This window comes from Trachurus japonicus, chromosome 12 (assembly GCF_045865225.1).
Source record: "Trachurus japonicus isolate A0001 chromosome 12, Traja_1.0".
NCBI classification, from domain to species: Eukaryota; Metazoa; Chordata; class Actinopteri; order Carangiformes; family Carangidae; genus Trachurus; species Trachurus japonicus.
In genome coordinates this window covers 15,151,364-15,176,795 of record NC_140918.1, presented here as the reverse complement: position 1 = coordinate 15,176,795, position 25,432 = coordinate 15,151,364, and the positions used below count along the sequence as shown (strand labels likewise).

Genomic DNA, 25,432 nt, shown 5'->3' with positions numbered 1-25,432 from the left:
AGAGAAAAAAATAAACAGAAAAGAAAATAGTGAACATAAAAAATAAAGCTGAGTAACATTTCAATACATTGCACAACATAATACTGACATATCTGTGAATAAACCTTTTAGTGCTTAAGGTAGAGAGCCAATACATGACTTTTTGATTAACTAAACAAAAAAAAAAGGAAAAAAAGGGGGGAAATGTTTGTTATCCGTCATAAAAACAAACCAAGCACATCTTCAGGTATCAACTCATCAATGATCATTGAGCTATAATGCCAATAAATAATAATAACAATAATGATGGCTAATACAATAAAAATCTATTCCATGTGATGAAAGTCACCAAACATGTCAACACAGTATCAATACGATGTGGTACACGCACTCAGAAACCCACACAGAGGCAAACAAAACGCATGCAGTCAGATCGCTTGTCGTCGTCTGGAGGCGGTTCAGGGGTGGGATGCGCACGCGGGGACTGGACGAAATGTGAAGTCCTTATCAGATGGTGAAGGTTAAATTACGCAACAGCTCCTCCGTTACACAACCGCAGCCAAGGCAACGAACGATGACACCAGCGTCATCCTCTTTTTCAGAGACGGACGCTGACGCATCAGTGGTAACACGACCGAAACGAGGGATGGGTGAAAGGATGGCTTAAGGAACAATATTCACGATCGGAAACACATCTTGAAACTCACCCAGACATGTTTGAAAAAAAAAAAAAAAAAAAGGAAAAAAAGCTGGATAAAGTTGTATGATTTGGTTTTTCATAGCATGAACCTTCATCCCCCTCTACAGCTGTGACTCCGCTCACCTCACAAACACTGATCTGCTTTGTTTCACCAAGGGGTCGCATGAAGAAAACATCAACAGAGGTAAGAAACCAGTCTGCACTACACAACCTTAGAAATCCTCGAGATTTCACAACATGAGCTGTTTTTCTTCCTTTTTCCAGGGACGAGGTGTAAAGTGATAGAAAAATAATGTTATCTTGTACACTGAAAAAAGGGTATCACAAAATATTTTTGAAATCATATGAGGTATGAAAGTATGAAAACGCCTCTCGTGCACACAAACAGAGACACACTTCAGTGCATCCTGCCAACGGTTCACGACTGGAGCTTTGTTCTAACTTAGGATAGCGACGGAGCGTGATACTGTGATGGAATACACTCGGGTTTATTTGATTTTTTTTGTCTTTGAACTGATTCTTGAGCTGTTTGGATTAACTGAGGGGAAACAATGGAGCTTTTTGTTTGGAGAGTAAAGGGGAGAGAGATTTCTGTCTCTGATTTGCGAAGAAAAAAAAAAAAAAAGACAAATGAAACATCTGTTTTTTTGGAATAGAAAAGCTCGGTGCCTTCTTGTGCTGCTCTACAGCTTCCAAACCTCACAGCCGTCTGACACAGGTGACCTTTAGGTAAAGCGAGGCCGGTTAAAAGAGGAGCTGTCAGACTGAACCCTGTCTCTGGTTGTGCTGTGACGTCTTTGTGCCAGTCGGGCTCGTCTGGAGCTCTCCGGATCCACAGGGGGCTCTCAAGTCAACACAAAAGGGGGCGAATCTTAAACGAGTGGGTAATACTGACTGTAAGAACCTGCAGGAGAGGTACTTTCTGTGCACACACGCGCACAAACACACACGCACGCACGCACATACACTCAAAAATAAAGTCTATTTCCAGTCAGCCGCTGCTGTTGCTGCCGTCCCTCCTCTCTCTTCTTTTCCCTCCAGGTGTTGGTGGGGCAAAGTTCACAGGTTTACAGAGTCCAGAGGAGGCTGCTGGCTTCAGGACAAGGTGCAGTCGTAGTTTCCCTCCTCGTCTCCCTGCTCCTCCGTCTGCTCGGGGGGACAGTCCTCGGAGGGCGGGCGAGAGAAGCTTCCAGCAGGTTCGAGGGAGGGGAGGCCGAGGGGGGCCGCCGCTCCTCTGCTGTCCTCGGGACGGGCCACGGCGGCGCTGCCCAGCCCCTCGGGGCCGCCCAGCTTGGAGCTCTGGCTGGTGGGCTGGAAGGCCTCGGGCTGCACCTGCTCGGGCGACGAGTCCAACAGCTGCTGCAGCTGCGGCTGGATCAGGTTGAGAAAGGGTTTGTATCCCAGGCTGGAAACGGAGGAGGGAGAGAGGAGAGAATATTAAAAAACTGCCCCAGTTACAAAAACTCTTAAATGGTTATCCAAAAATAAGATAAATAAAATTATGTATATTTTTTTCAGTTCTATTTGTACAACATCAATTGATTCATACTCTAGAACTTTGCGAAGTAAGCTTTTCTATAGAATTATTGCTACTAATAAACAAATGAATATTTTCAACGCTGTCCACTCATCATTATGTACATTTTGCAATGAAGAAGTGGAGGATCAGCTACATTTATTTTTTTATTGTCCATATATAGTCAGATTGTGATTAGATATTCTAAACTGGCTAAATATTAACTTTGAATCTACACTGCTAAATACTTTTGTTGGGGGTACTTGATTGCCTGCAGATGGTCAACACAATTATTCTTTTGGGTAAAATATTTATATTTAAGGCCCAATCAAAAAGGAACTTGAATTTGAATTTTTTTTAAAATTAAGTGTGAAAGCCAATTTCTTTTGGAAAAAATAATCGCAACAAATCGCAAGCAAAACAAAATATGGGAAAAATGTAGGTTTGATCAAGTAGTAACAGTCAATCTAGTTTTCGTATGTTTATATCCTTTTTGTTTAGTTTTTAACCTTTTTCTGTCCTGTTTTGTTTTGATTGTTTGTTCTTGTCGGTGGTGTTACATTGTATGTAATTTAATTTGTATGTCATTGCCTGTTTCATTAAAAAAAAACAAAAAAAACAAACACAGAGAGGCAAAGGTTAGTGCAACGTTGTCTATACACATTCTTCATCTCTATTTTATTTCTTCGACTGTAACAATAATGAAAGCATTCCCATCTGTGATACCCACCAGTCAGTGGAGGCCCACGAGTCCACAGCCAATAAGCCGTTTCGGACGCTCTGCACCGTCTCCTGGGGAACCTCTGGACTGTCCAGGAAACCGATCACCTGCTTGATCACGTTTGCATCCCTCAGGATCAAACCAATCACGACGCACCACTCCAGACAGCCCGCCTCCATGAACACATGGAGCAGATACCTGAACCACACAGAGAAGCACAGCGTCAGAAAAAGATAAAACGTACACTACGAGGTTCATCTGGCGACATTTTATAAGATCTGGCAACTCTTTTGGAGATGTGTGGAAGAAAAATCAGAGCTGCAGGAAACAATCTAATTCGGACAACCACTGGATCTGCTTTATTTATTGCACGACTCGCTCAAATTATATACTCTGTATGTTCTGTACTTTTCTAATGCTGTTTCTAAAAAGCTCAGCTCAGTAAAAGAGACAACAGTGGACTCACCTGAGCTGCACCTGTGACTTGTGCGGGCCCTTGTTGGCCAGCTCCATGGAGATGTGCTCCAGCTCGGCCTGGCTCAGGCTCAGAGTGGACGAGTTCTCATCCACCATCGTCCAGTCACCGTCCACCACTGAGCTGGTCTCCGTCAAGTCTGTGGCCGAGCCGATGCTGTACTCCTCCACTAGAGGGACGATTAATGGAAGACAAAGTTAGGACTAAAGCTTGACACACAAAAACACTAATTACACTAAACCAGACAACACGAGCAGATAAGATCCAAACACCGACGCAGACAAAAGAGAGTCACTGTAGACGAGGACGGGGTTTACCGTTACCTTTGTTGGTGAGCAGTGACAGGAAGGCGTCGTGTGTCTGCGGCGAGTGCTGGTTGGAGTGAGCAGAGGACGCCGTGTCCATGTCCTTGGCCCTTTGCCCCAGCCTGTCCAGCCAGTTGTGGTTGGTGGGGGCCGCCTGAGGGGGCGCCGTGTCCATGTCGCTGTTCAGCAGACTGTCGGCCGACTGCGACTTCAGCAGCCGAGTGGTCAGCACTTCAAGAAAACACAAGAATTGATCACTTATTGGTTCAAATCTACGACTTCCGGTGAGTTTCCCTTTCCGTATGCAGCTCCTGTGTTACCTGGAGCCCGTCGCTCACCTGTGCGACACCGTCCGTTCTTCAGCGGCGAGCTGAGGCTTCCCGCCGGATTCACGGGGAACGGCCAGAGGAAATCCTTGTGGAGCCTCTTCAGCGCCGAGACGAAATCGTCGACGTGGGCCACGCGGTTTCGCTCGCGGCACAACCAGCCGATGAGCTCGAAGCCCAGCTGCGCCGAGAAGCAGCCCAGGTCGCGGAGGCGCACCTGCTCCAGGAGGTGTCGGGCGTGACGCCACAGCATCATGTCGATGTACATGTTCTCTGCGCACTCCACCTCCCGACTGTCAGGAAGCGATTCGGACAAATGAGAAAAGAGAGAAAAAAAGAAAAGGCGAGAGAGAATTGTCAATAAAACAGAACTGTAGCCATTCACAATCTCGACTGTGTGTGTGTTTGTGTGTCCGTACCCTTTAGCCGAGGGTCCAGCCGGCATACTGAAGGTCTTCTGCAGGTTGAACTTTCCCGTGGTGATGGAGTCTGCAGACTGAGACAAACTGATGCTGCGATTTCTGAAGAACTCAAAGCCTCCGGTTGAGCTGGGTTCCTGCCACACAGACACATCATCATCACACTTTGTTTTATTATGTTTATAAAATAATAGTGGACGCGTCAAGTAGAGTTTATTTCTGCCAACAGAGTCGGCCTGTGCTCCGTTGGTCCCATGAGTCATTTATTTATTTGTGCTAAATTGTTATTAAATGTCAAAACACCTCTTGTGTTGTTATGATGTTATGAACATGATTAATTAATATATGTGCACTGCTCTTACAACAGGGGGTTTCGCTTCAAACAATAGCAAATCAAACACTGATTTTGTACCAGATATGACTTTTTAAAATCCAATTTGCCCCTTTGAGCCACAGGAGGAAGATTTCTTGTAAACACACATTAACAGCAACTTCAGAAAAGCTGAAAATGGCTGCTTTAAAAAAATGTGAGCAGATGAGGACGTGTGTAAATAGACATTTCAGATTCATGTGTCTGAAAGTGGATTTTGACCTAAGTTATGACAGCTCTGAACCTTTTGAAAGTCATGCGTGATTTCTATATCCACTGTCAAAGAAAAGAGAAAATAAATCTTGAGAGGATTTAAAGCTGGGATATGCAGGATTTGTTTTAAAAACAAAATATAAACTTGTTTTAAGAACATGTGTTTTCCCATTCAGCTATCAGTAAGGAAAGGTCTGTTTGTTTGGGGTGATCACAGTGTTTCTCTATGTCTCTGTATCTATTTTGGTCTGGGGTTCCTGATTGGTTGAGGGGCCGGCCCTTCCACCAATCAGGAACCCCCAGACCAGAATAGATTTGATTGGTCAAAGATACCCAGAGCTGTAGGCTTGTTTTCAAAACGAATCCTGCCTACCCCGGCTTTAAAGTTGCTCACCTGAGTTGTGGGTGTCGGGGGCGGAGTCTCCATCTCCCCTGAGCCGATGGCTTTGAGGAATCTGATCATGTGCCGGCAGAGGTCCCACTTTCCCTGTTCCAATGCCGTGTTGAAGAGAAGGGTGGCGTGCTGCCGGCTCACTGCTGGGAGCTCCATGTTCTTCACAGGAGGAGGCACAGAAAAGTTGGAGGTGGTGAGGATTTGATGCTAACGTGAGAATACTAAACAGTGAAGCTACGGCTGAAAATATCTGATGACAGACGAACCTGCAGTATGATCAGATAGGAGGCTGCTGTGTCCAGGTCTTGAGCCATGAGACACTCCTCGAACAGATCTTTGGGGTTTCCCACGGCAGCGAACAGGTAGTTCCACAGGGCGTACTCCGTCTTCCTGGCGCAGTGGACGATGGTCTGGAGGAAGAGGGGGAACTCTGTGATGAACTTGGCCACGGTGGGCAGCAGGGGGTCGGGGATGGGCTCCCGCGACGTCGCCTCTTCTTCCAGAACCACGTGCACCATCAGCTCCATGACGTGAGGGAAGTAGGGGAGGGAGGCGCACGACTGAGCCAGCATCAGAGCCTGTGGGAGAGGAAACATGAGGGAGCTGAAGGAAGGATTTTATATAATGGTGTAAAAACATGGGTCATTTCTGGGAACAGGTTGTTGATCTGATGTCTCATGTGAAACTAGGATTTGTTGTGAATTTGTCATTGGGTCTTGATATACCCCAAGACAATAGATATATTAAAAACCTAATTCTAACAATTGCAAAGTGGTCAATTTTCAAAAATTGGATAAGCTACAAGGACCAACCTGAAAGACTTTGTAAGACCGACAGAATGACCATTTTCTTGTCAGAGCTAAAGTTTAGGATTAAAATGGACATTCTGGACGATGAGGTCAAAGAGAAAGAAACAACTGGAAACAACTCATGGATAGTGATGTGAGGATGCTGATTGTAATTGTTTAGTTTGTATGTACTGCTCTCATCTTTCATCATTATTTTGTGCTTGCATTGTATGTTCGAGATGATCTTCTGAATATGTTAAGCTTGATTACTTGTTTGTTTGTTTTTTACTTTTTATTTTTTGTTTTTATTTAAGTTTCATTCAAAATCATGTACAGAATCATATTCATCATATATACACATAGTAACAGTTATGGTACAACAAAGGAGACGGAGACTATAATGACAGAAAGAAAAATATAAAATAAAGTAGAATAAAGCAAGATTAATTAAAGATTACTTTGTTTTTAATGGTAATGTCTTGATAATTTCAATAAAAAAAAGAGCTGAAGGATTGGTGTATCTGTGTTGATTATTTGGTGTCACAACACTTCTTCGATGAGCCGACATGACGAGACATGAGGCTCCACATACCTGTTCGCCCAGGTTGCGGACCAGCAGCTGCCTAAGGATGTGGTGGAGGTAGATCTGGGAGGTTCTCTCCACGGTGCAGTAGGGGAACAGCGCCTCCAGCGGCTCCGAGGATCCCTGCAGCCCGTCGTAGAGCACCGTCTCGTTGGTCGCCCCCAGCACCAGGGCGTCCTCGAACAGCACGGCCAGAGGGTAGATGTTGATGTGGAAGGGCAGCATGATGCGTCTGGACAGGAAGGAGTGGGGCTTGCGGTGGTCTCGGGGGAACAGCGGCAGCCAGACTTTCATGCCCGCCTCTCCGCAGGACAGCCACAGCGCCTCCAGCAGGTGGCGCTTCTTCCTGTTGGAGCGACAGGTGGTCCACACGTTCTCCACACACTGGGCCAACACCACAGGAGGACAGAATGGTAGCTGGAGGAGAAAGAGAGACTGTTAACAGGGAATCCTTCACAAATATGCAAAACAGTTTTCACTAAACATGCTGCTTTTAAAAGAATTACACTGCTTTTCTTTTAAAATATCTACACTCCCTCACGATCCCTGAGCTCAGCTGATCTTTGAGCTCTTCCTCGTCGTCCCCAAAAGTTGACGCAAAGTGATTGAGCATTTTCTGTGGTGGCTCCTAAATTGTGGAATGAACTACGACTAGAAATAAAAATGTCCCTCACCCCATCTACTTTTAAATCCGTCTTAAAACTTATTTTTATTCTTTGGCTTTTAAGCATGAGAGTTTTGCGATCTCTGTTCTTGTATGTCTTTTTATTCTCATTTTATTGTATTTTTGATCCGGCTGTCCTTCTATGGCTCTTACTTATTTTTTTATTCTTATCACGTGTTTTCTTAATTTTGTGGTCTATGTTCTGTATGTTAATCACTGTGCAGCACTTTGGTAAACTTCTATGTTTTGAAAATGTGCTACATAAATAAAGTGGACTGGATTGGATAATTAGTGATTAGTCTCTTAATCTTTCAACCTTCCTAAAGTGCTGATTGATTACTGATAGGTAAAAGGTTAAAAGTCGGAAAATCCACTCACCAGCTTCTTGTTATTAGCGGGCGTCTCCTTTTCTCGTACCTGCGGTCCTGAACGGTCTCTCTGTAGCATGATCAACTGGCCAGCCAGATTCAACATGATGCTTTCTGCCATGCAGGCCTGAAAAAGACACACATATAAAACATGAATGGATCTGCACCACATAGACTTGGTGTGTTGTGTGTGTGTGTGTTATGTGTGGAACTTCTCCTGTGTTACCTGCTGCGGGGCTTTCAATGTGATGCCAGTCTCTGTGCGCACTGACGTGAGTGTGACAGACACCACGAGGGCCGGGTGGGGGATGTAGCGAGACATCGACACCTCCTGCAGCAACTCCACGCTGGCCGATGGGTTTGGACTGGAATATTAAGCATAAGTGCACACACACACTATCTGTCAGAGCAGCATTAAGACTTTTAGATAAAGGTACATAATGCATGAGGAGGACAATAAAACAAAGAGTTGGAGGAATATTTTAACTCTGAGGAGCTTGAAAAAGCTTAAAGTTTGAGAGGTGAAAACATCTGACTGCTGAGGAGAAACTCATTTTCTTTGACAATGTCTCGAAACGCTGACAAAGAACCCGATAGATCAGAGGAAACTGAAATATTTTATTCAGGTTGGATCCCCAATTAAATTTACTCAATGTGCCTCATTGGAAAGACATTGAAATAAACTAAAACCAATTATAAGCATGATCAAACTGTAGTTCATACAATGTTTTGATGTTCTGAGACCGGCCAGACAAACTATGTCAGACATAAAGCTGAGGCCCAGTTCTGTCATGTGATGGTGTTTAGGTCAGTAGTTTTAACCCAAAGCTTCTTTTCTCAGGGGAAAATGCAGCTGGGTAACACTATTACTTAACGGTATTCTGCTGGTGCCAGGGATTTCCCATGCGTTGTGTGTTAGTGTGTGAACGGAAGAAACTGCTGAATGTGCAGAACAGTTTAGAAATTATACTGGCAGCTTTAAGTGGTACTAGGATTTGTTTGAAGTACTCAAAGCTTGAGATCTTACAGGTGAATTATTTTTAGCCAATCCTGACTTTGAAAATCTGAAACTACAGTAAATAACCATATAAGATGTAAAAGCAAAAGGAGAAACTATTCTATCCTATGTTTTGTGAATAAAAAAAAATAGGAGCCCACCCGTCGTTCTTCCTTTCAATGCTATAGAGGCAGATGGAGCAGTCGGCTCTGAACAGGATGACCATGTCTCTGAAGACGTTGAGCAGCAGGGTGTCCGAGTGCAGCTTAGTGACCGAGGCGAAGGCGTTGTCCAGGTTGGATGAACGTTGATAAAGCCTCAACTAGTGTCAAGAGTGGGACAAAAAAAGAAGAGAGAGAATGAGACCAACGCAACTAAAATCATGTCATATTGGAGACATGAGCGGCGCTTCTGTCTCACCTGCTCTTGCTGGTCGATAAAATTATAGCAGGCCACCACCACAAAGTCCTTCCACCAAGCCAGACCTCCAGTCACCGTCATGTTCTGCTCCTACACACAAATACAAACACAGAGTAACATTATTCACTTATTGACAAAACACAAACTGGGAATATTGTCTAATATAGTAGATGCTGATAATATTTTGACTGACTAAAAATATGTCACCAATAATTCTGGTCTGTGATAGAGAAGCATGTTTTGCACTGAGGTATTTCTATTGTAGTGGTTATGAAGAAGGAATACATCCTGAGCAAAATGAAAATCAGTCTCCAGTCAGCAGATGTTCATTGGTAATCCCACTCATAACATTCACAGAGGGTCATTGGGTACAGCATCACATACCTGAGTGATATTTCCAAACAGCTTCCATTTCCTTGTGTACAAGGAGTAGTGTGCAAAGCCCCGCCTCCCTGCTACAGCCATGCACTGGCCTGCCGTGTCTATGGCTGCGAACTGGACACACACACACAAACATTACTTGTTTGTGTTAGCAAAGAATACAAACACACCAAGAAAACTCATCACAGTGTTGACAGTTTATATTGACCATCAGTATAATGCTATAATAAGTCAAGTTTGTTTGATCGTGCAGCCATAAATGATGTAAAATAGGCTTTACAGGTCCGTGACCTTGTAAAAAACACACTTGTGGTGGCAACACAATTTATTTCCTTTGTCAACATTACTGCTACTGCAGCAGCTTGGCACACATGTGCCCTGGTTGAAATGATAACTGCAGTTAATGTTTGTGTTGCCCCATTTGTGTTAACACATGTCAACGTGTTTGAAACACAATTTTACACTTGTTTCTGAAATAACTACCTGAATAACTTCCCTGACACTTGACCTAGTCAATTAGGTAGGTAACACATATTTTCACTTACCCGTATAGGCCAGTTGCTCTCTAGGTATGTGCTGTGAATCTGGGGAAAAACAAAAGCAAAGAATTTGACAAAATGTAAAAAAAAAAAAAAAAAGGTAGCTTGAGGCTGCACTTCTATGGTAGCCTGCTTGTGCGACATTTTTGAACATCAGCAGTAAACTCGTTGCTTCATCAATGTGTTAATCCCATCTAACCAGGTGTGATGACTGCTCTTCCTCACCTGGACCACGTGCCAGTGCTTGTGTCCCAGTAAAGTGCTGAGTCCCTGAGAGAGAGAGGATTCGGGGTTGGGGGGGTGGTGCAGCGGGCTGCTGTCGTGTGGGTGTAAGTGAGTGTGCGGGTGAGAGTCAGAGGAGTTGTGGACCTGCGTGGGGTCACCACAGGTCAGGTAGAGGCGGTCTTCACCATGGAGTAACACCTGCTCCTGGTTACTCTGTGGGGCCGAGAGAGCAGCAAACAGAGCATGAATGTTTAATGTGTTTCTAAGTGTGTGTGTGTGTACACCAAATAGATGTTGTGTTTTCATCATTCCTCTCACCGTGCATGGGTTGACTGTGAGGGCGCTCTTGATGAAGTGAAACTGCAGTATGCCGGCCTGCAGGGAGGAATGAGGAGGAGGTTCGACCATCTCCTCCTCCTCCTCCTCCTGCTGCTGCTGCTGCTGCTGCTCCTCCTGCCTCCTCCTCTCCTGTTTGTTAGGGATCACCCATAGGTGATAGCCCTCTGCTCCCCAGCTCTGAAAAGGGCAGAGTGTGTTTCAGTATTAACAACGGTGGGAAAAAAAAACAACAGCAGCAAAACAAACACACCTGCCGATATTAAGAAAAAAGCATTTTAATAAGCAAAAAGCCAGGAAGGAAAAGCTCATTGTTCTAATTTGAGCAGATGTAATTAATTAATGGTGCTCAGGCTGTGTTGCTTCTGTTCCATTTCAATGAGCAGCTGTTCGTTAATAACACGGCTGAGTGGGGATTGAGTTTTAGCCACAAAACATGACCAATTCCCAAACATCTGCCTTGACTCTGATTCACCTTTATGAATATTTCAATTACTTTAATTATCTATGTGGCCTAACATCGCTTCAATATTCTCCACAGAGTCAAGAGTTTTTTATTTTTGTTTTTTAGGGACAGTATTACTGCATTACTAACCATAGAGCTGATTTTAATGGGTTCCTTCTTGGTACCATCAGAACGATACCTGAGGGGAAAACACAAAATGCAAAAAATTATTTATATATATATAAAAAAAGAAGTTCAAAATGAATTGGATTAGAGTGTATGAGTACAAATCTGTATGTGTGTGTGTGTGTCCACCCACGCAAAGTCCTCTCCCAGAGTGCAGATGAGGTGAGCTCCAAAGACGCTCCATAGTGATAAGCCGCCACACTCCCATGTAACCATGGCAACGCTGTAGTCAGGTGACCAACAGATGAGCTTGACTGGACCCGTCTTGTTATAGATGTCTGAACAGGTGGAGAAATCAGAGCAGTCATGATGAGAGTTCAGAACAACTTGGTAAATGTTGTGTTTCAGTTATTGAGTTATTGATTTATCTTCTCCCTGCTCCTGTCTGACCATGGGATATGAAATCATTGTGTATTATTATGTTTATTTGTTCCAACAAGGTGATATCAACTTTTCCCAAAATAAAGACATGAAATGAAAAATGAAATGATTATAATTTATATTGTAAAAAAAAAACACACACATTGCAGCTGTGTTTTGAAGAGATCTTTTTAAATAATTAGCTGAGATCATAAATATTTGGTGTTTAACAAAGATTATTGGAAGAAAAATCTCTTAATAACACCTAATGAGTGATATTATATAATATGACAAAAACTCCAGCAGCTAAAGAAACTGCTGAAATTAAATGCAGTTGTGCCATTTTCTTCTTCTTGCATGGTAGCTTAGCTGTCCACATGATTTATGGCTTTAGAGCATGGCTTTCTAATAAAACCTAATTTAATTCACACAGGATTTGGTTTGGACAAAAAGAGTAACTGAGATTCTCCCTGTTGGGAGTAGGCCTCTTGTATTTTTGCTTTTTGAGGAACAGAACACGTTTATTATCTCTTTGTATTATCTCTGTGAGACTGTACTGGTGCTCTTAGTTAGTGATAAGACCAGGGTTCCTCCAAGGTTCACCAAGTTACATTTAAGATTTATTATTAATTAGGATGAAGTTTTCAGTACATCTCAGTTTACACCCATAAATCCTATTGACATAATGATAAAACATTTCCAATTGGATACAGATAAGCAGCAGACATTGGATGGATGGAATAACTAATTCAAACGAATTAATTCAAGTTAATTTAAGTGACTGAACTCTCAGTTTTAACACCCACTGTCAGATAGATAAATATTGGATACAAATATGTTCTTAAACTAACATTCTTCATGTTCTCAAGAAACTAAACTCCCTAAATAAACTGGAAACAAACAGATTGAGTGACGCTTACGGCTCATACCACTAGGTGGAGCTGTGGCTTTAAATCCCACTGTAGAAATCTGGCTCAAACAGATGTGAGCTAAGATGTATACTCAAGAGAGAGCTGGAGGAATGCAAGTTATCTCAAACAGGAATTTGTGTAGGGGTGAGACAGACAAAGAGAGGGGGGAGACATATGGGTGCTACCTGGGTAGTGTTTTGGGGTGAGCTCCAGTTTGTGCGAGAGCTGCATGGATCCTGTTGTGGTGTCGATCATGTAGACCAGCACTGAGCCGCTGCAATGAGAACAAAACACACTTTAAAAACAGCGCAAGTGACCGTTGGCTATAATTTGAAGCAACACCTCTGAGTGACACTTGGCGAGCTCTGAACTCCTCCCAGCCCTTGACTGCACATTCATTTGGACACGCATGCATGCACATACGCCTAAACCAACAGCACAAGCTCTAGGTAGTTATTTGGACTGTGTGTGTGTGTGACTGCAGAGGCTTAAAATTACTTTCCTCAGCTGCTGCCTACTGATATGTTAGCTAAACTCGTTCACTAAGCTCATTTAGTGGTGGAAAATCGCACCAAAGAGTAACCTGCAGTGTAATTTCAAAGGTGCACAAAAATGTTCAAAAGTCTCCCAGCACTTTGAGTCAGTAAATACAAGAAATGTGTGCGTTGTATCAATAAGGCAAAAAAAAAAAGAAGCGAGGATGAGGAGTTCCTGCCAAGCTGGCAGATCGCACAATCCGTGAGGAGTTTCTGACAAGCACACACTAGGTAGCCTCTGCAAACACAAACTGACAGATTCTCACAGTGGACACACACCACACGGACAACAATCAATCCCTGTAACACACTTCTGCAAACAAACATGCCAATGTTGACTTCCCAACGCTGCATTGTAAAGATGCAGACGGACACGTACCTGGCGCAGCCAAAGGCCATCAGTCTGTACTTGTTGTTGACGGCCACACAGGTGCCGTCCGTGACGTCTGCGGCCCAGACGCCCTGAAGCTGCTGGACACACACATACAAAATCTTCATGAATTACAAATAACTACTGATGTGCATTGTGTCGGTTGGAGGTCAGCACCATGTGTTTTAACTGCCGTTTCCATTAATCACAACTAATATCTTACAGTAAATCGAAATAAAACTTGAATACACATTATTAGCCCACCGCCTAGTATAACATTTATATCTGGACACATAATGATGACCTCAACACCAACGTCCCAGTTCCAAGAACATAAATTCAATCCAAGATTTTAGAACAACTTATTAATACTGTGAAAAACGATCCTGTAGATTCAGTCATCACTGCTTAAATCAAGCCAAGATAAAGTAATAGCTCCAGGCCCAGTACTGAATCATAGTCTCATGGCATTAATAAAAAATACCGTGCAGCCTTATTTATAAAATATGAGAAACTGTTGACTTGAACAGGTTGCATCAGCAGTGAGGATTTTTTTTTTTCTCTGGAAGTGGTTCTGTGCGTCTCTGCTCTTTGGGAACACTGAGGTAACTGGTGCTGCTGCCATCATTAAATCAAACTTTACTGAGACTGGAGAGGGCATCGACAGGTCTCTCACTAATCTTAAAAACTTGCACTCAATATGAGAAGATCACAGTGTGTTCCCTTGGCCTCTACAAATAGCTACTACATCTGTTCCTTGAGTGTTACACAAACAAACTATAAATCACACACCAATACCCTGAAATACGACTTAGTTACAGGTTCCATTACCCGGTGAAAAGAGCAGCAGGACTTTGAATTTCTTCACAGAAACACAAAGCTGAGTTATCATTGATGTTATCATGTTTTCGTGTTTATTCTGGCAGGGATTGTATTGATTTAAAAGGGGTATCACGTAGTCATGAAGTCATACTGATTTGCATTGTAACAATATACCAGATTTTCAATGCAAAACTTGTTGTTACAATTTTTTTTTTTTTTTTTTGCATTTTTAGGTTTTCCACCCTGCCTTTACTCTTCAGGAAACTCTGTGCTCATGTCAGACATCAGTGAGTGTGTGAGTGAGTCCTTACGTCTGCAGTGATGGTGTTGCTGAGCGGTGTGATAAAGCCCAGACGTCCGTCGCTCAGAACCACAGCGAAGCCGTCCAGAGTCACACAATACTCCATACAATGGATGTACACTCCCTCCAGGTCCAGAGAGGGACCACCTACAATCAGGAACAAATCAGAATCAGTGACTGCAGTTGATGACAGGAACATAAAACAATGCATGCTTTTGGAATGAAGTTGTTCATCTTATGTAAAAAAAAATAATAATAATAATAATGATGATGTATTCTCCAACTCCAAAACAATTCCAGGCAAATTTAACCTGAGGCTATAGTTTCCCATTTTAGGTATTTTAGGTCTAAAGGAATGAATCGGAAGATTTTCTTTTTAATTAACAAACAAGTCCACTTTCTTGTAGTAAACAAACCCCTCTGTGTATGTTTGAATAGCATCTGACGTTGTCAAAAAAGTGTGGTTTTTTTGGATGTAAATAGCCTAAACAGCCTAAGATCTGTCCGCTCCCATTATACGCTGCTGTGGCGATGCATAACAGGAGCAATTAAAGAGAAAATCTTCAGATTCATTCTTTTAGACCTAAAATATTAGGAAACTAAGGTTGAATTTGCCTGGAACTGCCCTTTAAGTGGTTTGCAGACAACTAGAATCACGGGTCAAACCTCGAGCAGACTGCAGGTCTAGTGAGAAGGGGATCGTAGTGAGGCAGATGGCTTTGCGTCCGTTGCTGCCTATGCCGTCCCAGTGCAGCACATGGAGGTAGCCGTCTGCCGTACACACCAGCAAGTCCTCCTGGAGGGACTGCAGACTGGTGGGGAGAGGACACACAGAAATAAGGGATTTGATTCAAAAGATTAAAATGTGGTATAGTATATAGGTAGTAAAATAAATAAATAAAAAAAAATGCATGTGTGTGTGTGTGTGTAGGGGGAGTGGGAACAAGATAACAAACAGCAGAGTGTCAGAAAACAGTAGACTAGTCATCATCCAGCTGTGTCCTCTGTGACTGAGGCCTGAAGGTTTTACTGGTCAGTTGTGATGAGGCCACATCGCTGACAGTGCCAAGACTTACTGTCTTCTAACACACGAGAGAACAAACTGCGTCTGTGTGTGCGTGCATAGCGCCTCATTGTCTTCCCGAAAAGTACGAGGGGCCAAAGACTGACGGTGACACAATGGGACAAACGAGGGACGAAAAGTAGGAGTCAGAAAGGAGAGACAAGCACAGGGAGACAAAGGGTGTAAAAGCGCAGAGGAGGAGGAGGGAGTGACTTTTACGGTACTTTCACAGCGGGGGACACCCACTCATCTCCTGCACCATCAAGCTGTGCCTGTGAAACACTGACAGAGCGCTCTCATTCACTTGACTACCCTATAATCTAAGCTACAATGTCTAGTGCAGGCAGCACAGAGGAGATGTGACAGATGAACACACTGGCATGAAGGACGCACACAATACAACCGTGGGACGAACAAAAAAAAAAGTGAAATAAAGAAAGTTGAGCAGATAACTGGTGGCGTGACAGGTCTCATCATTCACCAACACAAAGATGTGGGGGAGATAAGCAGGGAAAGCGAAAAACAAGAAGAAAAACACTAAAAAAAAACAACTGAAACTTTCACAGACTACAAGAACCACAAAGGACAAAAACAAGATAACACTGGGCTCTTGCTCTCATCCAGCAGACTCAAGTGTTGTTGCTTAGCCTTTAGTTATTTCTCAGTGTTTGGCAACGGTGATACCAACTTCAAAATTGATGGTTTAACCAGGATTATAGCAATTCTGCAGATCGACCTGAACGCTGACTTCTTCTTGAGTGTAAAAACTTGTTCAGAAAATGTCTGAGGCTGATTTGAATCCTTGATATCTCAGTTTCACTCTGTGTTTACAACTAACAGAGCAGAGAGGCACATCCTGTCTACTCTTCTCAGACTTCCCATGAGACAAAGAAGAGAATTTTTCGAGCCATTACTCCGAGGCAAATGCCTTTCACAGACACACAAAGTGTGGGTCGCGAGTAGCAGCCACAACAATGGTGGAATTTCTTTAAATATCCACATGGGAGACAGAACAAAAACAATGTAAATGCCTTTCAAATCAGGAGGTCGAAGTAGGCTACAGGCTTTAAACGTACAGCACAACATGAATCTGTGTCAAAGATACTGAAAAACAAGCGTTTTTTTTTTTTTTTCCTGTCGTTGATTTCAAAAGAGAGACAACTGTGTACATGAAAAAGTAAACAAAACATAACGTTTGCTTCGTTTACTGGAGAACTTTGAGTTGCGACACGCAGTGAGTTTCAGTTTGGGTGCGCATGAACTTGATGACACAAGCAGGATGAAGAGTCAGGGTGAAGCAGGAGGCAGACACAACAAGAAGAAACACACTGAACCAGAGAGACTGAGGGCAACAAGAGAGCAGCATCTACCTGGTGATGGGGGCCTCCAGATCCACAGGCTTCTTCATCTCCAATGACAGAGCGGGGGCACATTGCTCCTCCTTGTAACCCGGGGTTACCTTCACACGAGGACTTCCCCTGTGCAAGCAAACACATTGATAAAGCACGTATATTAGTTTTACTGATGTGTGAAGAGAGGTGCTGAACCTCCTGCATCCACAACCCATAGGGCCGATAAGAGCTCCGTCTGATGTGCCTGGACTTGTCCCACCACCTTCGCTGGTATGCTGTCTAGGAATGCAAGAGGCGCACGTCCACACACACACAGTGCAGACACAAAGGCATACAAATCCACAATACATTTATGCTTGAATGACACAATGCAGTGGAACTGAACACAGTATCGCCTGCAGAAATGTGATTTTTCCCATGGTTTGGATGGATACCATTGTTTTGAGAAGGTGGTATACAGTGGTATTGTAGACAACAGCATGCCTCCTCATTGGCTCAGCCATAGCGAGTGAGGCCCAGGAATAAAGTGGCCTTCACAGGGCCCTGACCTCAACCCCATAAACACCTCTGGGGTGGATTGCAAAGCCAACAGTGCCCAACCTCAATGCACTTAATCCCTGCAGCCAGGTCCACATACAGGATGGGTTTAACCTCGAGGTGGTTCACATCTACTTCTGACTGTGTTGTGTATTTGTCCCGTCAAAAATGCCGTTATAGCTGCTGCGGCGATTAGCCTCTAAAATTTCACGACCTGCTTTCATCAACCATCCACAGCAAATTACACATTTGGTCACACATGAGCAAATTCTACCTAAGAGGGTTTGGCAGCGAAGTGCTCTTGTATTTCTTCTTCTGGCATTGTTTTCCAGCTGCACTGACAGACAGCTGCCACCTGATGAGACGACTCTGGTTTCCCACTCTTGGTGTAATGAGGAACTTAAAACTCTCTTAAAAAGTAAAACTGCAGCCACTAAAAATTACTCAAAGGGTAAAAAAAAAAGTAGTTGAAGTTAATTCTTTGTATATAAATTAATTCCTGTTTGTTTATAACATTAATGACATTATAATTTGTTGTTTAATTAGTAGTCAGGACAAACCTGGGATAGCTGCTGTTTCCACTGATTTATTTAAACAGCAAATAATTAGCATTGCCCAGTAGCTGTGTTTTGTATAATGCAACATTTAACCCACAGTTGTTACTGGTAAGGTAACAGTCATGATAATGATGGTTAATGGCTCTTTAAAGGACACGTGATTTGTTGATGTTGTTGTGGCCCTGAAAGCTAAAGCTTGGCCTCTTTCACTCGGCTTACTTTACATAAGCATGTGTGTATGAATGTGTGTGCCAGTGTGTGTGTGTGTGTGTGTGTGCTGCACTCACTTTGGATAGACAGGCTCATAGAGATACTTGTCATCTCCGCCACCCAGCACGTCAAACAGGAGGATGTAGCCTTTGGCAGTCTGAAAAAAGAACACACACAGAGAAAAAGACTTGTCACTAAAAGAACAGATCAGTTTATTTGCTTTCGAACTATTTTATCATCAGACAGGGAGATGGAAAGTGAAGTGTTAGACACTGAGAAACGTGGTTTGGGGGGCTGCTGCTTCTCTTGTGCTACTTGATGATTAGTGTTTAATTGAGGTGTTGGGTCAAACACGACAGTCACTGCTCCTAACTGGTTCATATTGGTTGGTGCCTGGTTTTGGCTGCTTCACATTGACGGCCCAGTGTGCTCTTGTTAAAACAGGACCTTTGATCATGCTGGTTATCTCAAGAAAAACACTGATGCATACAGTATGTACTATTGTTGCCTGAATTGGCGAAGTCCAACTCAATCCCTGGACAAACATTTCTGCAGCTCTATTTTTAGTAGAATGAGATCATCAGTAAGAAGTCTTAATCAGTCTGTAGGCGTATTTCATGTTCAAGTAGTTTTCTACATCTCTTAAGAATAATCCTGCAAAGGATAATATGTGCAACACAACCAGTGACTGTCATAGTAAACAAAACATTTGTATTCACAGGGAACGCTGGTTGACATTTCCCTGCACTGCACAGGCCTGGACAGGCTGAGCCGCTGCCTATTCATTAATTCTGAAGACTCAGGTTACTAAAAAAAATGCATTTAAATACGCCTCTTTGGCCTATTATTATTATTATGTGCTGCATCAACTTCCTGACTATGTATATGCAGGTCTTAACTGCTGCTTTTACTGATAATGATGCTCAAAAACTAAATTTATCAGCAGCAAACAGCTGAAGCACACACACGCTCCAGGCTCCATTTGGTGAGGAAGCTCAAACTATCTATGGTGGCAAAATAACAGTAAAGTACAATATGCATGCAGCAGTGCAGGGTCGCACACACACAGTGCTGTCAAGGAAACTGCTGAAATTGAGCCCGTAGACTGAAACATGACACGAAACCTGATCTGGACTCAGACTCCACTGTCAGCGATAATGTGCCATGGTTTTGCAAGGGGGCTGTGCACAAAAAGGCTTCTGTCATGCAACAGAATCGGCTCGAACCAGAGTGAGTTTGACACATCGACCGTAGTTTCTACTATTAACAATGTTTTATTCAGTCGCGACTTGCGCTTCAACTGTGCGTCGTTGTGTTTTTTGCTCCCATTTCGTGGCGGCGCACTGAAGTAACCCTTGACTTTTCTAGTGCAGTGACAGCGCCGCTGGTAGCAGGCCAACACATCACCACAGCAATGAGAGAGGACCCAAGTCAGAGAGAGAGAGAGAGAGAGAGAGAGAGGGGATAAAGCCAGCAGCAACATGAGGCTCGACTAGAAAAGAGCAACCGCAGCCAGAGACGGGACAGGGAGCCAAGACTGAGGCCTGCTAAACACATCAGCAGCCTCGGAGCTGCACAGAGCTGCTGATGTACACGAAGACAAAACTGCTCGACAACAACACTTGAACAGGCAGAAAATCTACTTCAGAGAGACATGAAAGTGTCAACAACTAAATAAATATATTTAATCTGCTGCTGTTCATTAGGGTAATATCTAAATACTAATAATACAACAATAATCTAAACTGTTATTGTGGTAATTGATGTAATAATTGTGGCAGAATATTCAAAGACGTCTCCAATACACCCAGTTTGTGAAAACAGTGCCGTCCACATATTTGTCCAGGCAGACAGTGATGACAGGGTCAGCATCAAGTCAAACATCAGCCAGATGTGCTGGAGTGAGTGGTTATATTTACTTCATCCCGTATGAAGTTCCTACGCCTCAGCAAAAACATGGGGATCTGTTTGTTAACTGATAAACACAACGCCAGTGATAAGACTGCACCGTAGACAAAATCACCAGCCTCAAAAGACAATATTTACTTTAATCTCAAGAGACGCTCTGCAAAACTGTAACGCATCCGTGACCTTTATAATACATAGTTACATACCTCCCATCAGCTCAGTGCTCAGGATACCGATTCAGTCTTTTGGTTGACAGTGACACGCAGGAAATACAGGGTTGACAGACACTTTTGGCAAACCAATGAGCAACACACTAGAAATGTGTGGCTTCCACTAACAAAATGATAATGAACTAAACCAGAGAGTACAAGTAGGTGCAACAACTGATTTAAATGGTACTTGATTTCCTTTTGCATTAGGGCCTATAACAGAGTCTGATTGTTGGGAAAAGTGAGAACAGTGGACTGGAGAGGTCACTGTTACTCTGATTGTTTAAAAAAAAATAATAAAATCTCTGCGTATTGACAGCAGTGAAAGAACCACTTCATTTTCATGTTGGCACTTCAGAGTGTAGGATGATCACAGTAGGACATGGTCTCATTACAATGACCTAGTTATCTATTACTGCCTATTTGCCTAATATGCTCATGTAGTCCACATGTGAATACGAGTACTAGGCGCTCCAGGAGTGCAGACCTCCACCAAGGCAGAACAATTCTCTGTATTTGTTATTTCAACAACAGGAAATGTTTGGGATTTTTTTTTTTTTTTTAAACTGCAGCTGTTTCCAGATCTGCATCGAAACAGACAGAAAAGTCAGTGGGACATTTGTAGACATTCAAAACTCTCACACATGAATGCATATTTTTTTCCATGGCTTTCCTGCCAACCATCATCGCCACTTGGGGGAGGGGCTGTTGAAGAAAAGAGCGTACAGAGCGGCGGAGGGTCTGTAACTTGCGTATAATCAGATAAAAGTTGGGAGGAAAGTTCACTTCATAACTCTGAAGCCCTTTCAATTTGAAGTCTTCAATCCCAGGAGCCCCCACACTGAGCTCAGCCCTTATACTCGCACATCCCAACAAGTCCTCGCTCCCGGAGGAGGGGCCATGCAGGCTCAGAGAAGGAAATGCGAGTGTGACTGGTGAGCTACTGTACTTCAAAAGCATGTCAATTACAAGAGGCAGGGAATCTCAGCGGAGTATCAAAAGATGGGAGGGGGAGGGGCGGGAAAACTATTTGGCAACCTAGGAAAAACTTCAGTGGTGTCTCCCACTCTCAACATCTCCTGCCTTTCATCTGTAATTTGATCACACCACATACATGAAAGCACACAGCCATTCATCTTTTCATGAGACTATGATTAGGTTTAATTCAACTCGTCCTCTCAGATAAGTGTTAAACTGTGGATGAAAGAGACGGGTGATAAAGAGAGAAGGCCACAACTGAGCGGCATCCTATATCCCTCAGACTCCTGGGAGACTGCTGGGATGTTCACACATACGGGAGGATGGATAAATTTGGTCATTGTCAAGTGAAGCCCAATAAACACAAAGATTCAAAAGGCCCAGCACCAGCACCAGCACAGAGGAAGTTAGAAAAAACAAAAAACTTCTCTCTTTCTATCCTCTGACAAATGGGAGCTGCAGCTCCTAAACCAGCTGGTGGTTTCCTCAAGAGTCCTTCATGAGTCTGCAAAATAGGACGCATGCATCTACAAATGCCAAGGCCAGCTGAGTTCCTGCTGCAGATATGGAGCCACAATGCCAGTCGGAGGCCCAGTGTTACAAAACATACTAACAAGAGGCTTATTCAGTGATTTGTCAAAGGCCAGCACAGCATATGATGGGCCTCTCTCACTTCCTCATACTGGCAAGTTGCGACATTGGAAAACAACTTCCCCACTGGATGCGCATTTAAAAATGATGTCATTTGTGGTAAACAAGACAAAGTAACCAGCTTTTTAAAAAATGTCATATAATCAATAAACTAATGCTTTCCTACATCGGGCTGCTCACTTATACTAAAAAATATGTCAGCCTTGTCAAGAAGTATGGCGAAGAGCAGGGGAGAAATTCGACTGTAACCCAAATGTATGTGCATGTGGGTTTCAGATTACTGCAGTAGATGAAAATACATCTTGTGATGTCCTGCTTTAACCCAGTTTCGCCTAATAAATTGTGGGCATGCATGTATAGATATATTTTCAAAAACTAAAAAATGAGCTGTGCATAGTAAATGATGCTGTAATTACAGGGTGCAAGGCAGGGCTTTAGCACTCGTCTTCTCACACTTCCTCCTCTTCAGTTTCCACTTCAGCGCTACTTAAACCAACTATCACGATTTGATGCCGCATTTGACAGTGCTGAACATCAAAGGCCTGACTTAAGGCTGCAGCTGTAAAACACAAACAAATAGAAATGTGAAAGTGGAAAATGCTGACTGGTGGTGGTGACTACTCTAGTTCAGACTTGCAAGTCGAATGAAAGACTTTCAAAAGTCTTTGAAAAGCAGAGAAAGAGGTCATCAAGAAGTCATCAGAAAAACTATACACGGTGTAGCAGTGCACTGAGGCTTTCCCTCCGCATGTTTAAACACGCTCCAGACGTCCACAACACTGGGAGGGCTGGTAAATTCATCTGTGGAGAATGCCTGAAGTTAAGTGCACTTTTACAAAATGTGAGATCACTCACACAATTCGTAAACATAAGTACATCCCAGTGGTGTCAATGAAAAAATGTGAATGAGCAAAATATTCCATGTGTTTTGCTGAGGGATAAGCAGCTACCAGCAGGGACTTCGCTGCGCACAAGAATAAACAGTAGAAAAAGCAAAGCATGCAACGGCAGAGCAGAGATGTGTGGTGTGCATCTGTGACTGCAGTTTTCACTGAAGGTTTTCTGAAGGCACAGCTGCCAGGTAGTCTTGACAGAAGCAGGAGTAGACAGCTGATACATCTCATTACCATCAATTTCTGTTTCTTTAGGGTTGATTACAGGAGTGTGGGTGATAGCAACTGAAAGATCACCCAGTAAAGTACTTCCGGCAGATGCCTTGTCTTACTAAAAAGGGTGGGAATTATGTGCATTAGGTAGCTAAATCCTGTTCATCTATTTTGGGTAAACTGGTGTGTCTTTGGGAGCAGAGAAATAAAAGTGCGAAAGCCGAAGTTAACTCTTAAATTTAACTATTATACAGCAAAGCAAGACATAATGAGAACGCATATATTGGAGTGAGATTAGGAAAAAAATATATATAATAAAGAAAACTGCAAGTGCTTGGTCACTGGAAACGTCTTGGGTGAAAACACTTTCCCGAGAGCTGCTGTGAGAGCGTCTAAAAACAGAGAGGGAACATTTTGGCCTCGGACAGATCCCAAAACACACACAAGAAGAGCTAAATGCTAAAAACTATTTCCCCTGTTTAAAGAATTTCATCCCGTCTTGACTCCTGCCACACAAAAAAATGTCCATCCCTTTTGCTCCGTCAATTGCTTTTACTCTCTCCCATACACACAGACACACACAAACTTAGCTAAAGATAGTCATAGCCACGGTTTAGGAGGGTGATTACGTTAGCCTCGAGGTCTGCAGGGTGTGTGAGCAGCCAAACATCTGGGAAACAGCTGGTAAGAACTACTGCCTGGGCAACGCTGGTCTTTATTGTTTTGCAGCCCCGGCTTCTTGAAGTCTGCTCGCTCTGTGATTAAACAACAATACTAACGAGGGTGAGAAAAGTTATGGGTTCTTGTGTGCGCCTAAACAGAAAAACAACTTTGATTTATTTAACATGTGAAACCGTCAGACCATTTATAGAATCCATTGCACATTTAAAACTGACGTAGGGCACCACCATGATGAGGATAAGTGGGACTTCCCTTTTTAAACCATAACATATATTACTCTCATTCACCCGACAGTACATGAGCTACTTGTAGCGATATAAATGTATCGACGGCTGAGCAGAGCACAGCTGGTTGGGGATGTGGCAGGTCTGGGGTCAGCTTTATGTAAGAGGAAACCTACTGCTACAACGCTGATTCAGATTTAGCTGCTTTACTTCCTGCCTTAGAAGAAGTTACAGGTGAGAAAATGCTACGTATATAGGATTGTAAAAACGAAACTTTACATTGCTGGAGTCAGAAAAACTGTCTCTACTCAGAAGTTCTCACAATGACTTGAGTTCTACCGAGCACTACGATTGGACCCAAAGCTCTTACCCAAAACATTTCCTGTTTGAAAGTACTATATGCAAGTAGCACAGAGAATAAACATGAAGAAGCTAAATACACTAAAAACACCACAAAAAATAAGAACAATCTCCCAAAAGGCAAATCAATTTTGATTGAATGATTTGAGATGAGAGCGGCGTCAGCGACTAATGATCATGAGGCCTTCATTACAGTTGGAGCTGGAGCTTCACACTCAGCCAGCAACACTGCTGGAGGGATCTCTGCAGCAAAAACACAGTTTGTGGTTGTCACAGTGTTTTTTTTTCTCCCTCGAGTCAATACATTTTTTTGTCTCACAGAAGGAACTTTTTGAATACGTACGCACAAACTAAGACGGAGTACTGCCACTCCTCCCAGTCCCAACATGCATTTTGAACACTTTTCAGATCAGTGGGAACTGAACTCTGTGTCTGTGGCACCCAGGTAGTCAGTGAACAAGTATGCCCCGGTATTTTTGGTATCTCCTGCACCTGCTCCCTGTTGTGTTTGGCTGGGTGGTCCTGGGATAGGGCCTAACTTACTGCTTTCCCAGACGCATTCACAACATCCAGTCATGTGTACTTTGGCGTCCCTCCCGGACGATAGGACTGAGAAGGAGGCAGAGACGGAGGTCGAAGGGTTATACTGATATTTTCTATTGAATGATGTTGCCTTCACTACTTTGAATCAATCTTCCATTTATTTGTTGACACAAACAAGCAATTAAAACACTTACAATAACGCCTTTAGAGACCTCTGACATGTGTTGCAGAATGAAAGTTTCCATCCATTGCTTTCCCAACAGCCTTATTTCCAGGGCATTCTCTGGCATTTCAAGGACAAATACATTTACACTACTTTAATCAGAGAGAAAAAACATAGTGATGTTGTGCCTTTGCACATTGAGGCCTGTGTGGTGTTGCAACCCTTGTAACACACGACACA

The 25,432-nt window shown here is 43.2% G+C and overlaps 1 protein-coding gene across 2 annotated transcripts in view; it reads right to left on the bottom strand.

Annotated features, from left to right (window-relative positions):
* Positions 1-941: 941 nt before the first annotated feature.
* ric1 (RIC1 homolog, RAB6A GEF complex partner 1) overlaps positions 942-25,432 on the bottom strand; it is a 35,385-nt gene continuing 10,894 nt past the window's right edge. Inside the window, exons 3-27 of one of the 2 annotated variants that reach the window (XM_085793416.1) lie at positions 18,447-18,526; positions 17,084-17,191; positions 15,317-15,462; positions 14,661-14,797; positions 13,537-13,628; positions 12,807-12,895; positions 11,484-11,628; positions 11,315-11,363; positions 10,702-10,899; positions 10,384-10,596; positions 10,165-10,203; positions 9,623-9,733; positions 9,239-9,328; positions 8,980-9,140; positions 8,048-8,186; positions 7,832-7,948; positions 6,799-7,206; positions 5,685-5,996; positions 5,419-5,577; positions 4,442-4,578; positions 4,035-4,315; positions 3,715-3,927; positions 3,383-3,560; positions 2,926-3,114; positions 942-2,084 (exon numbers count right to left, since the gene is read on the bottom strand). In XM_085793416.1, the coding sequence (XP_085649542.1) occupies positions 1,775-2,084; positions 2,926-3,114; positions 3,383-3,560; positions 3,715-3,927; positions 4,035-4,315; positions 4,442-4,578; positions 5,419-5,577; positions 5,685-5,996; positions 6,799-7,206; positions 7,832-7,948; positions 8,048-8,186; positions 8,980-9,140; positions 9,239-9,328; positions 9,623-9,733; positions 10,165-10,203; positions 10,384-10,596; positions 10,702-10,899; positions 11,315-11,363; positions 11,484-11,628; positions 12,807-12,895; positions 13,537-13,628; positions 14,661-14,797; positions 15,317-15,462; positions 17,084-17,191; positions 18,447-18,526 (4,101 nt within the window). In that variant the 3' untranslated portion in view covers positions 942-1,774. The remainder of the gene's footprint in view (positions 2,085-2,925; positions 3,115-3,382; positions 3,561-3,714; positions 3,928-4,034; positions 4,316-4,441; positions 4,579-5,418; positions 5,578-5,684; positions 5,997-6,798; positions 7,207-7,831; positions 7,949-8,047; positions 8,187-8,979; positions 9,141-9,238; positions 9,329-9,622; positions 9,734-10,164; positions 10,204-10,383; positions 10,597-10,701; positions 10,900-11,314; positions 11,364-11,483; positions 11,629-12,806; positions 12,896-13,536; positions 13,629-14,660; positions 14,798-15,316; positions 15,463-17,083; positions 17,192-18,446; positions 18,527-25,432) is intronic. The other variant, XM_085793417.1, reaches the window with a different exon arrangement.